This window comes from Hirundo rustica, chromosome Z (genome assembly GCF_015227805.2).
Source record: "Hirundo rustica isolate bHirRus1 chromosome Z, bHirRus1.pri.v3, whole genome shotgun sequence".
Classification (NCBI taxonomy): Eukaryota; Metazoa; Chordata; class Aves; order Passeriformes; family Hirundinidae; genus Hirundo; species Hirundo rustica.
The window spans coordinates 65,293,832-65,307,509 of record NC_053488.1 but is presented as its reverse complement, the minus strand read 5'-3'; the positions used below and the strand labels follow the sequence as shown (position 1 = coordinate 65,307,509).

Sequence of the window (13,678 nt, the reverse complement as noted above, 5' to 3'; positions counted from 1 at the left end):
ATCTCTAAGCTATCTGATAGAGTGTACAGCTCCAGCACACTTGCTACTGTCAGGAAATATATTTATATTCTGTTTTCATCATTAGCTTATAATTCACAAAGTACCGGAATGATATCAAAGAAATCATAAATCTTTTTAACTTAAAGTTACTGACTTTTCCAAGAAATCCTCCACAGGTAAACTTTTCTTCCATTGATCCAGTACTGAAATAGCAATCATGTTCTGTGTTGAACAAACTAAGACAAAAAGGAGAGAAAAAAAGTCACACAGAAAATGAATTTTTACATATTGATTAAATCATTGCAGGGATTAATCAAACTTGACATACAATGCATAGAAGAAACAACACTTTTAGCTTCCACTAGCAAAAGTAATACAAATGCAAAAGAAAGATGCAAACGTATTTTTATTTGCCTTTGTCATCTGAAAAATCTCATTTTTCACCACATCTCAACCTCAGCATCATCTTCCAAACTAACTAACCTCTCCCAGCTAATCAGATTTGGTATTTTACTTATCTCTAATCATTTCTTTTCTTCCATAAACTCTTCTCTGGAAAGAAAACTTTCCAGAGATCTTTACAAACTAATCAAATATCATCTCATATATGATGCCAGTCAAATAAATTGAGTGGCATCAAACAAATTACCCATTTGTTTCAATTTAGGCAATGAAGATGTTCTGCCTTCAAGGGCTACAAGAACTGGCATAGTGCTATGTCTGGAATTATTTTTTTCACCAGATTTAACATTTTATGGATAAGCACAAGCTTTTCCTTTAATCTATAGTAAATCTAAACTAATCTTAAAGATTATATTACATACTTCTAGTCCACGGCTTCCTATACTTATCATCAGCAAAGAGTCCATTGAGATGATACTTTTCATCTTGATATAAACAGGGAGGAAAGCAAAGTGACAATTTCCAGATGGAAAACTTCTGCCTTGCCATGCTCTGAATAAAAAAAAGGCATGCAATAAAATCATGAGAGAGACAGTTCCATTGTTTTTGTGCTGCCTCTTCAAACATTCCCACTGCTTTCAAGAGTTTTCTACTAGAACACAATATTTTATAATTAAACCTTATTTTTGTAAAGCTACACAGTCCAAACTAAGAGAAGATAATAACATTTACCTAATCTGCCATTTAACTTTTAATCTACATCTCTGAGTATGTAGAATTGCACATAAGCTTAGCTACACTTTAACTAAATTTTGACTGTGCAATTACAAGTGCTGATCTTAGCACTTGGAATGGTCTTCTGAATGGACACATGGATAAGCCGACCAGAAACAATCCAGTATCATTCCTACTATTGCTGTTTCAAGTGTTTTTAATATTCTCTTGTCTTTCATGTGCCATTATGATGTAATAAAAGCCCTTTTAAAGACTTCCATTTTCACTAAAACCAGGGGTAGCAATCAATCGAATTCTGGAATTACACAGTCTATGTGGCAAGTTTAGTAACTTTTCACTGAATACCAAGTTCAATAAACTACCTTCGAGTTATTTTGTCACAGAAACCCATGCCCAGTATTGTATAAAGAGCACAGAACCACAGAATACCCAGTGAATTCAAGAAGAAAAGAAAAATTATACTTACACATTTGTGTTTAACAAATTTATAGAAAGAAGAAGAAAGAAGTTATTCTTAAAAAGACTGTGGAGTAAAAGGCACATTGGAAAAGAGAACTAGCTATAGTCACATGGAAGAACATAATGAATGAGACCAGAGACTTTTTTCTAGTTGCAAAGCCATTCATTGCCTCGGTTCAGCTGTGTTGCTTCAGGTCCCAGAATTGTCCACCCATTCCAATATATGCTGTCAAGCCCAATACAGCTTGTACTGTTAGACATATTTGAAATATTTCACTGATTTGGACTGCAACCAGAATAACCATGCTATTGGTGTACTTTCCAAACCTTCCTGTCTAAGAAAAGAGAAAACTTAGGGTCAAAAAACCCTCAAATAAACCTACCAAAATAAACCAACACCAACAAACAAACGGACACATGGGAAGCAATGAAAACAAAAACTGCCACTTCATTAACACAAATCCTTTTTCCATTTCAGTTTAATCCTTTGTGGGATAGTTACAATTCTGTAAGTGCTAGTTAATTTTAATTATAAAAGCAAAAACTCCTGCAATCATAGGATCTTTTCCTTAAAAGTCTCATGAAAAAAACAGATCTGATCCAATGTAGTCTCTCTTGCCTAAGTCAAACCATGGCATTTCCTCAGTGTTCTCTTTCAGAAATTCTGAATAAAGAAGACAGAATCAGACAACTACGTGTAGCTGGACCTGTGTCTTCTACATGTTACTGGCCATGTATCAGTTTAGGTACTCTGTATTGAAGTGTACTGCTGAAACAACTGCATTTATCATAAAATAAAGGGCAGCAAGTGAGTTTCCTAATACAGATAACAGAAACAGAAAATGCTAAGGAACTCTGCGCTTCATTAAAAGAAGCTTCAGAATTGGCACATAAAATTGTCAGTGGACTTTAGGTTAAAGAAGAATGCTAATGCTATTGTAGAAGTAGAAGCTTTTGAACAAATAAGTGCATGCAATAATAAAACAGATCAGAAAGAAATTTGAAACACCACTGTGTAATTTTACTGAGGCTAACTTTAGCTTAATAGCTAAAATTGTTTTCTGTCACTGATATTTGTGAAGTGGAAGAAATACATCCTAAAGCTATCATCACAGGTAATAGCATTAAACCAGGAAAATTGTGCATTTTACAAAATATTTTAAATGAAATAGCTCTAAGTGTAAAGTTTAAGCTGAATTAGATCACTTAATAAAGTCTGACAAAACACAACCTTTCTTGCCATTCTCAAATATATAAAGGCCATTATTTTCATTATTTTATTTTCAAGGCCATTATTAATGGCTGCAGCATTAATAATCAGCACAACTTTACCCCTGTTAATCAAGACAATATAAAGATCTCTGCACATTTCTCTTCCAACTGAAAGATATTATGTGCATTTTCCCAGCTCCAATCAGTTTGCGTGCATTGTCAGTTGAAAACATTAGAAAACCTTGCACTACCAAGATGACTTTGCAATCACACCTACAACACTCAGAAACATGAAATACATAACTCTTGCATGTAGGATGACTGCAAATGCTCTTTTCTTCAAAGATACTTATAAAGGGAAGCTGGAAAAACTATACCTGGAATTGATAAAAGTGCATAACAAGCATATGAGGAGCAGGATTCTGCATCCAGTTAAGTCAGATATGCGCAGGAAGCAGTTTGATATAAGGCCATTGAATTCCAGCAGCTCCTAAAAGCTGGAAGCTTTAGTCACGTGCACTTGATACACGACAAATCAACATAGCTTTCTCTACAGGGTAGCAGCTGGGCAGAAGAGTGGAACCAGAAACTGCAGTTTGAGCATAGCATCTCTCTTGCACAGTCAGATCTGTAATACTTTTAAATGTGTGACCACATCCACTAACTTCTTCTGATAGCACTAGAGGGCAATATTTACACTGTTTCAGAGCAGCCATTCAGCAGGTCACTCAGCATTTCTCTTCTAAAAGTTTTCAGTTGTCCTGATGTCAGCACCATCTCCCTCAAAACTCAGGCAAGAAAAGCCATGTAATTATTTTCTTTTGCATATAGCCCATAACATGTTTTGATAACTCATCTATTTTTCATTCATAGATAATATGGAAACAACTGGTGATCGTGCTGAATGGAACTACATTGGTAAGATTTCCACCCAAAAACTGCATGACAGACTGCATACTGCTGGAAGTACAATAGAAAAGTATGTTCTGGTTGCTACAACCTAATAAAACAGTAGGTACATACACCAGCACTATACGGAACAGCTGTTGTACTACTCTAAGGAAAGAGATGTGGGCAATGCTTCATAAAACGGATCACAGATTAATTGCAAGTACCACTGCAGGACCACTTCCCAGACTGCAATTCTCCAGTTATGTGCTAGGAGAGCTTCTCTGTGTCCTTGTACTACCCCCGAACTCCTGAAGGCATGGTGTCTTGCTACAATGTTCTGCCCACACACTACAAATGCCCCTTTCTGGCAAAGCACCACTCTGCTTCTCCACAAGGGAAGTCTCGTATTTGGTTTGTGGCTTTTTCTTGAGAATTTAAGTAAGTAAAAACCCAATGATGACAGGTTGGTTCAGGGGTAAGAGGCTGGCGACATCATAGAGGGAGACAGGAAGGAAAACAAGACTTCACAAGGCTTTTAGATCTCACCTGATCAAAATTATGTAAAGGCAAAATATTAATTGCTGGTATGGGGGGGGAAAAAAAAATCTCCTTTCCTTGAATTTAATCTAAAACATTGCAAAAGCTTTTCCCTACAATCATTAAGGAATACAGCATTGTGCATCACTGTTCTAATACACACCAAAGTAGCTAGAGAGCTGGATTAGTTCTCCACAAAGTAATTAATTTAAATTAATGCATTAGAAGGCACAGTGTATTCTCCAAAGAAAGCTCTAACCAGGAAACTTGTATGTGCATGAGAAGTAAATTGTAAATGCAACAGACATTAAAAATAACTGATGCTTTTCAGTCTGTGCAAAATTGTACTTAATTTTTCCTAAAAAAAATCCTGTCATCACTTTACTATGTTAACCCACAAAGTGCAGCACAACAACCTCTCTGAAAAGAATGAGAATTCTAAAGAAAGTAGTTATCGTTACCTTTTTTAATGTGTACTCAATCTTTTCATCAGTAACTGCTATATTTTGTTCAGGCTATCAAGAGAAAGAATAAAACCATACCTCATATAAATAGTCTGTTGAGTGATACTTCAAAGCTGCAAACATCTTGGTTTGTGATGTTTTCAACATTTCAATTGTCTGGAAGACATACAGAATATGAATCAGTTAAAAACTTTTTATATCATCTCGAAATGTTGAAAGAGAAGGTTGAATTTAAGGTGCAACATGAATAGCTTCATGATTTCTAGGACATGCACCACGGACTAAATTTCCTGCAGCAGAAGGATACACAAAGCATTTAGTATTCTTCCTCTGGAAGGATGTAACAGACCAACTACAGGCCATGAACATTTGAACATTTGATTTTTATCTGAAAGAACTGGGCTTTTGTGTTTTTTTTTGTTTTGTGGATTTTTTTTTTTTTTTTTTTTTTTTTTAATTTTAGGTATGCCTCTTGGTGTTTATTTCTCAGAAAACCTTTAGAACCATTAAGTGAATGTAGACAATAAAAATTACCTTCCTTAAACAATAACACTTAAATTAACTGGTTCAATGATTTTTTAATGGATTATAAATTAGTTTTTAAAGACACTAATTCAACTGTCTATATGAAATTTTTACTGCCTAATGTATTTGTGAGAGGACTTTCCCCCTCGCTTTCAGTTTTACAAGAAAAAAGTAGATATTGTATAGGCTAGCTGAGAACATGAGGCCCTGAAGGAACACCAGGTTTCTAAGTTGGCTGATGCTTCTGAGGGGAACCAGGAAAGAAGCAAAAATTATACAAGGTCAGAGACAGTGTGAACGCAAAACAGGATATATTGTAGCTGGGATCTGCACAAGGTAAAACAGTACCTTTTCTTAATCAAAAATAAGTAGTAGAGTCAAAGACAAAGAAGGATAATTCTGCCAAAAAGTGTATGATGTAATTGAATATCAATCAAAATTAACTGTAGGGCCATAAAGGAAACCTGTGACAGAAGGCAATCTTCATGTTTTCACCAATAAGTATCATAACATGAGGCTAAAAAATGCCTACCTAGCAAACTTGGAAATACCAGTCTCAGGAAAGGATGTAATAGAATTGGAACCACTGGAGGAAAAAGTAACTAGGGGGTAATTGGTTACTTGAAAAGAGTCTGGGCAGAGAAAAGAAGTGCAGGAGAGGTAAAAAGGTAGGTCCAGGCAAAGAAACAAAAGAGGGAATAAGGTATACAAAGTCATATAAAGAACAAAGTAAAGGGGAATGTTCTGAGGGAAGGAGCGTGGATAGTTTAAAACAGTAGACCAAAATCACAAAATGCTAGAGAAAACCCTATGACCAGCCTGCTGGACCCTCCATCAGATCTACAACCAACAGATTTGGTGTGGGAAAGAGGAGCAAGTGGGGATGGGTTTGCAAGGAGAGATGGATCTGCAACTTAAGTGTTGGAGGGCAGTGGATAGAATTGCACCTTTGCAGAAGTGATGTGTATCACTGACTAAAACTTCCTTATAGCAATATAACCATACATTAATCCAAGTACTAGCTATAGAATTACAATTACTACTCCCAGTTCTAAAATCTGAATTAATACACCCAGAAAAACTGAACTGCTCAGAAGTTAACTCCAGGCACTACTAATTTCTTAAGGGCATGTCAATCAGTGAACAACAAAACCACTGCATCTGGTACATTCCAATTTAAAACTGAAAAAGTGAGATCTTGAAATACTAATCTGTGAGACTAAAAGGAAGCCTTCAAAATTTTTTAACGAAAAACAACGACTCTGCAATAGGATAGAGACAACAACCCTGATTCATTCTCCAAGGACTCGAGGGAACACCACTTTCAGTAAACGAAGTATGCAGGATGAAGTACTTCGGCCAGCACCAAATGATTTTAAATCGACAGCGCAACGGACACGAGCTAACCACTACCACCCACCTCAGCCCCTCACGACGCCACAACCGCCCTCCCCTCAGCGCCGCGGCGCCTCCGCCCCGCGCACCCGGCACGGCGAAGGCGCCCCTCTGATTGGCTGTCTCCCAGAGCGTTCACCTCTGATTGGCTATCTCCCTGAGCTGTCCCCTCTGACTGGCTGCTGCTGCTCCCGCCCTCCCCTCAGGAGGGGAGCGTCTCGAATCCCTGCGGAAAGAAAGGTGAATCCTCAGAATTAGCCGATAGGAAAGTTTACATGATTTTCAAACCTAAAAATATTTTTAAAGCAGTGAATTCATAAGTAAAAACAGTTAAGTAACTTCTTCTGCTCCCCTGGTAGCAGCTTGCGTGGAAAAAGAATTTAAAAGGACGGGATTGGGTTAATTTTTAAAGGGATCGTATCTGAAACTGCTGACCTGCTGCCTGTTACCTGGAGAAGAGAAATAGAATGAGACCACAGCTTAATACCCAGAAATATTTACTCTTCTTTGTTCGGAAAACCTGTGAAATGTCAGTGACTACATGAAGCAGTCACCTTAGGAAAAAAGAAGGTGCTTTTATTTTTTTCTTTTTTTTTCTTCTTCTCCTTCCATTAATGGCTGCCTAAATGGTGCTCACAGCCATCAAGCTGCTGCCTGTTGAACAAGTTGTTGTGTTTCTCGGATGACAGTTTTCTGTCAGATTCCTGCAGTGCTTAATTAATCAGTCCTGCAGGGACTGATTAATCCCTGGAATTACAAAAATTATAGGAGAAGTTATGGGAACGCCCTGTCTCCCCCACCCCTTCCTCACACCATCCAACTCTACACACATCCTAGCCCACAGTTCTGCTTGCTGAAATGACACGTTGTTGGTGCCACAAAGCCATTTTAGTGTCTGTCCATGCCTTCTCCTCCTTTTACGATAGATGTGGATGTCCTCAGAACTCATCAGAAGTACAAAAACCCTTGGCAATGCTGCTGCAAGTCCATTCAGCCACTTGCTGTAATAGTTTGAGGAGTCTGGAAAACAGGTCTCCTCCAAGAACTCATTGCAGGTTAAGTTCCAGATGAGGGTCTCTTTCTCTGTGGAAAACAAAAATTACACTTTTCACTCTGGTTCCAGGAATTCCATCAGTAATAGTATGTTCCAGTGAGTGAAAAAGTTAAATAAAAAGCATATGACAAATACTTTCTTTACTGCTATGAAATAATTGTTTGGGTTTTGTTTGTTTGTTTCTGTTGTTGTTTTGTGGTTTTGTTGTTGCCTTAAAAAAAACCCCAAAAAACAAAAAACAAACAAACAAACAAAAAACCCCAACAAAAAACAAAAAACAAACAACCAAAAAAACCTCTGAGGATGGGTTTAGCTCAGTCACTGGCATATTGCCAGTGTTTGCTAGACAGTTGTTCCTATGAAAAATGCAAATGCCAGTAGTTTATAGTTTTCTTGGTATTTATATATTTCTAATGTATTTCTCATGTGCTTTCTAAGAATTAGGAGATGAATTGTTAGGCCAAGTAGGCACAATACAGAGCCCACTAACTTCTAATCAAAATATTTCAGAAGGGATCCTCTCTAGCTGGAATATAGAGAAATGCATGTTTTACCCCTGCTTCGATAATCCCACCCATCCCCAGGAAAAAGAGAAGCTGTTAGCAAAGGTTTAGGCCCCTGGCACAGAGGCCCCAGGATAAAGAGGAGCGGTGAGGGAGCGTTTGCCTGGTGCAGAAGCTCTTTGTGCTGCCTCAGCTGCTACAGCGCCACTGCATGGCCTGCAGCCTCGCTGGTGTTCAGACTCAGTAGTGCATGCTTCCTGCAGGGCTCACTCCCCTTCCTGGGATAAGCACTGCAAGATGGCGGCTGGTGAGGCAGGGGACAGGGACTCCTGATGCCCTCTGGCAGGGCACGTTGGTGCATCCCCTTGTTTCCCTTCAGGGTCAGGATTACTATTCATGACTTCAGGAGGGGTGTGATTCCCCAGCTATAGTCATGACCTCTGGAGTTACAGGTGTGCTTTGCAGAGTAGATGCTGTGCTGACCTCAGTCATGCTATGAATATTCACTGCTGGATGCCTTGCCATGTTCATCTCCTTCTACTGAGTCAGCTCATACCAGGATTCATCCATCTGATCCCTGTCCATCTCCAGCTATTCCTCCTTGGCTCTCAGCTCACAGCCCCATAACTTCAACTCTGCCTGCTCCCTAGGATGGGCATGATGGAAACCAATGCATTACTGTCTCACTTATGTCTTCCCAAGTCATGACGGAGATCTGCTCCTGCTGAACTTCTCATGTGGGCCAGAGCAACACCACCAAGCACCTGAGCAGTGCCCTCATGTATCCACACCTTTGGATGGGAGGCCGGGGCTGGCAGAGCTACAGTTGTACAGACACAAACAGACTCATTCACAGAAAAGACAGAGCCCCCTATGTTGCACACCCTCAAATGAGCTCAAGGCATGACAGTTTGTCAGCAGTGGAAAAACTCAGACTGAATGGTTATTTTCTACCCTGGTAACTCTTAAAAAGACAGTTCTGCTGCAATGTCTGTGCCACATTTTCACTCTTCGCAGTCCTAGGCAGGACCAGAACTGACTCTTGACACATTCCCATGTCACAGGGAAGTTTTGCTTAGCCCACCTTGGTGGTTTCCCCTCACAAGATTTACAAAAGGAGCATCTTTGCCTACTCCAGCTGCCCACATTCTTCACAGACACAGGAGAGAGATAGGAGACATCTAAGACAGGCTGGTGGAAATTGTTCCTGGAACAGCCTGGTTCTCACCGTCCCAAGTGATTCCTCTGTTTTAAATACCTAAAGGATGTGCTGAATGTCTCCCCTGCCTGCAGGACCTATCCTTGAGGCTGCCAGGCTGTGCTGGAGACCATAGGAAGGGGCCCCACTGCTGTGGAGTCTCATCATGTTGGAGCCCATCTGCTGAGATTGTTCCCTGTCATGCCACAGCCACTCCTTCAGCAGCCTCCCTTAGGGGAGAAATTCAGCCCATGTGACCACCAGCTTCCCTCACTCCTCCAAGAACTTCTGTACCATTCACCTCCTCTAGCAAAGCTTTCTGGAGAGTATTGCAAGGCAAGCAAAGAGGATGCCCTAAATCCCGTCTGTTGTAGGCTTTTTCTCCTTTAACCCATCACTGTCACTAAACCCCACACAATATCAAGAGGCTGGTTCCAGCCCACGGTGCCTGACCAGCACCCCGTGTAGAGAGCTCTGCTTCCTTGGGAAGCAGCACTCATATGCGTGTACACACCAGCCTTTGTCTGTTGCTTGTGTGCCAGAGGGTCATTGGGTTGCAATTCCGTATTCAAGGGGGTGGGATGAAGGAGGTAGAAAGCAGATGAAGGAGGCTGCAGCCCACCACTCAGCTCTTTCCTGCACCACACGCTACTGCTCAGACTCACAGCACATACGAAAAACACGTCTGCCCCACTTCCCCTTTGTCCTCTCCAGCTCTTCTCACTTTCATGGAAAGCTGCTGCATGGTCACTGCTCCTCCATGAGAGCTGCTGTGATTCTACTTCGATTTGCTCTGCCACTGGCCTTCAGTGCTTCTGGGTTTGGACACAGGAGTGACAGATGCCATTTACAAGCTCCAGGACAGCATCCTCCAGTGGGCAAGACACATGCCACATACCCAAACAGGAGAGTTGACCCAGGCAGACAACATAGCATGGGCTCACCTGCTCCAACAGCTGAATCTGCTTGTTCAGCCTATTTTGCAATCACCTCCTGGAATCATCTCCATTCCTCCTCCATGTCCCTCTGCTCTGGGAAAAGGCAGGAGCAAGATGGTGTCAGCATGAGATGGGATAACCCCCTCTCTGTCCAAACCACATGCATGGAAAACTGCATGTGTTTGCAATTACCACCCTCTGCTCATTCCCAAGACACTTTTGTCAAGGGGAGACAACTTTGCCTGCCTCAGCTGGGCTGACTTTTTCCAATTAACTCATTGGCAGAGCTGACTCTACACTATGATTGTACTTGTCTAACGTCTCAGAGTCAATACCTGTAAGTCCCATTGGAATGAATTCCACTTTGATAAAATGTGCCTTTAAACAACAAGGCATCTTTCTCCTGGGATATGGAATGCAGTTGTGTTGGCTCTGCAACAGGAGCTGAGCTGCCAGCTGCTCCTTTTCCTACCACAACCCTACCTCCTGCTGTCCATCAGAGCCCTCCACCACCTTCATCTATCTCCTACCCAAGAGATCACAGCAGGGAAAAAAGTGTTGCTTTCATGGCCATACCCAGCACTCCAGGGATGTTCTGGCAGTGGGACTGGCCCCTCCTCCTCCTCCTCTATGACACAGTGATGGTGAGAGTCAGACCCTGCCTTACCTGTCAGGCTGTTCTCTGCCCCCATCAAGACAACACTGGTGTGGCTCTGTGCCTACCTACCCCAAGGACGGACTGGGGAAGCACCCCAGAGAAAATAAACAGAGGTGTAGGCAAGGACCTTACAGAGGAGGGGAACACAGGCCAAAGTATGCTACCTGTGGGTGTGCATGAGGAGATCCAGGTCCTCCTGATGTCACTGCTGGAGAAGCTCCAGAAACAGCCTTTTCCTGTGTCCACTCCAGCTGCACTGTCTAGACCTGCCTGGCACCCAAAAGAAGGCCCTTATTCTGCCCCAGGATCAGAACTCCCACAGCAGCAGGAGACTGTCATCATCTCTGAACAGTAACGCCTCTCTGCCCTCTCACCCTGGTGCTATTTAAGACAGGCATGGCTCCTTCTCCTCCCCTCTTTCACTTGTGATGACCCACTCAGCAGGTGATGGGGGCTCACTTGGCTCTCCAGCTGTGCTACATGAGCCTGGATATGGAAAAGCCCTGCCCAAAAGCCTGATGCAGCCTGGAGATGTGCTCCACATGTGGCAGCCTGTAGGATCACAAGGATGCTGTCAGGGAGGTGAAACACTGGAGAGAACACCTCCTCCTCACCTTGTGTGAGCAATCCATCTACAGCCCTTCCTCCACCTGCCCAATTCACCTCTGGCTTGAGTCCTTTTCCCCAGGAGCAGTCCCTACTGCAGACACAGTCTTGCTGAGCTCTATTCTTGGGGGAAAGACTCAAGGAGACCATGAAGGTCTGAGAGACAGTGTGTGTCCTACCACTGGTGCAGGGCAAGGAGACTCAGCTGGATGAGAAAGGGAGGCTTCAAAGGCCAGGCAAGAGCTGCACCTGCTGTCAAAGGCTCTAATTCCCCTTCAGTTACCTAGAAACCATTCAGAGCATCTGAGTAAGCATCTGCCAGTAGGTAATTCCATGAGACTTCAAGTGAAAACAAAGAACAAATAGATTTTTTTGAAACTTGTGAATTAGCATAATGATAAAAGAAAAAAACCCTTATACTTACTTTAATTTCAGGAAAAAAAAAGTAACTGAAAAATATAATTGGTAAGTTAAGAAATGGTGACAAAAGAAGAATAAAAAAACTTGATGAAACAGAGGCCATATGCATTCATTATTTGTAGAAAGTTGCACATTCATGTATTACAAATCCAGCAGGGGTTGTGGAAGAGGTTTTGTGAAAGGCTGCTGTGGACATAATTGAATTCCACTAGGGGCTGTTATTGTCACACATCTAGGTGAAGAGTTTTCTCTGGGAAGAGCAAAGTGTAGGCAGAAAAATCCCACAGACACTGAAAAAGAAGGGTTTCAGATCTCAAGGTATCTCCTTTCAAGGGGTCTTTTTATTAGCCCAAAATCTGTCAGAAGGGAAGAATCTTGTAAGGGGAGTTGGCTTTACTGAAAACACCTGAAATAGAAGTACAATGCTTTCATGGAATTTTGATGTATTTTCTTTGCTGTTTTATTTGCTTGCTTTTGAGAGAAAATAAAAATTTTATGACAACTAAATGATTATATGCTGACACATACATTTTGTGAACTTATTTTTGTTTAACAGTTCCCAAATACTGCAAATTATCATGCAATCATCCTACAAAAAACATGTATGCATGGTATGTAGTAACTGGCATATAATACTAAAGATTCGTGCATTGTTTTTGGAAATTCTGTTTGTTGAGGAGGAAGTATCACAGGTAATACTTTTACCTTTTCTCTCTTTCTCTCTCTCTCTTTCTTTTTTTTTTTTTTTTTTTTTTTTAATTTCACTAAGCCCTGAAATAAGTTCAAAAAAATGAATAATACCATTGTAATATTAAGAATGCTTTTTGAAACACATTTGCAAACCTTATTTTATACTAACCAGAGTGGGCATCAGACTGAGTGACACTAAAAGGTCACAGTCCTGGCCTATTTGCGTGGTGGAGGAAACCCATTTAAAAGTGATCTTAGGAAGATGTGCTAGCCACAGACAGCCCTGGAGGCACATAAAAACTTAAACAACATGAGTGAGATGCTTTTATTCTGATACCTTTAAGATTAGAACTTTGTTATTGTTCATTGTATAAATTGGTCTAAGACATTCTGTGGTGGGATAATGTAGTATAATACTTTGCCACAGGTATGGTAGCTGTAGAAATGTGGTGAAAGCATGAAGCTTGGAGAATATTTACCTTTTGGGTGAGACTTCGCATTTGAGCATGGTTTCACTGAAAAGTACAAGGCAAAATAGCTATATTTGTTTCAGTGTTTTTCAGTGAAATTACTCAGCTATCTAAAACAACTGCAGCAATATTTGATGAATCAAAAAATTCCTGCGACAGTTAGTTATGGTGATTTGAGTCTAAATCTGAACAGCAATAGCAAGTCCTTTCTCTTCTGCACAGGTAGGAAGCTGTTGGGGTTTAAATCTCCTGTAGAATTTTTTCCCCCCTCCCAAGTTGCTAGGAGACTAAGTGCTGAGTGCTTAACGTGGACAAAAGAACTGATAACTTAGTTTTGGGGGAGGGAAAAAAGCTCCCGGAGAGAGCGGAGGGTGGGGGGATCTCGCGGCTTTTCTTTCTTCTTCCGGGGGGGAGCACCGATCGGGCCACGGCTGGCTGCTGGAGTCCACGGTTAACGAAGGAGTCTGGTCCTGGGAATTCTACCATCTGTTGGAGTATCCAGGAATTCGGAGTTTCTTCGC

The 13,678-nt window shown here is 41.2% G+C and overlaps 1 protein-coding gene across 1 annotated transcript in view; it reads right to left on the bottom strand.

The window, feature by feature from the left end:
- The window catches only part of SHOC1 (shortage in chiasmata 1), a 52,855-nt gene extending 41,543 nt beyond the window's left edge, over positions 1 to 11,312 (bottom strand). Inside the window, exons 1-6 of the mRNA XM_058424118.1 lie at positions 11,136 to 11,312; positions 10,320 to 10,406; positions 6,710 to 6,846; positions 4,779 to 4,856; positions 825 to 954; positions 155 to 236 (exon numbers count right to left, since the gene is read on the bottom strand). Coding sequence (XP_058280101.1) covers positions 155 to 236; positions 825 to 954; positions 4,779 to 4,847 — 281 coding nt within the window. The 5' untranslated portion in view covers positions 4,848 to 4,856; positions 6,710 to 6,846; positions 10,320 to 10,406; positions 11,136 to 11,312. The remainder of the gene's footprint in view (positions 1 to 154; positions 237 to 824; positions 955 to 4,778; positions 4,857 to 6,709; positions 6,847 to 10,319; positions 10,407 to 11,135) is intronic.
- Between the last annotated feature and the right edge of the window lie 2,366 nt (positions 11,313 to 13,678).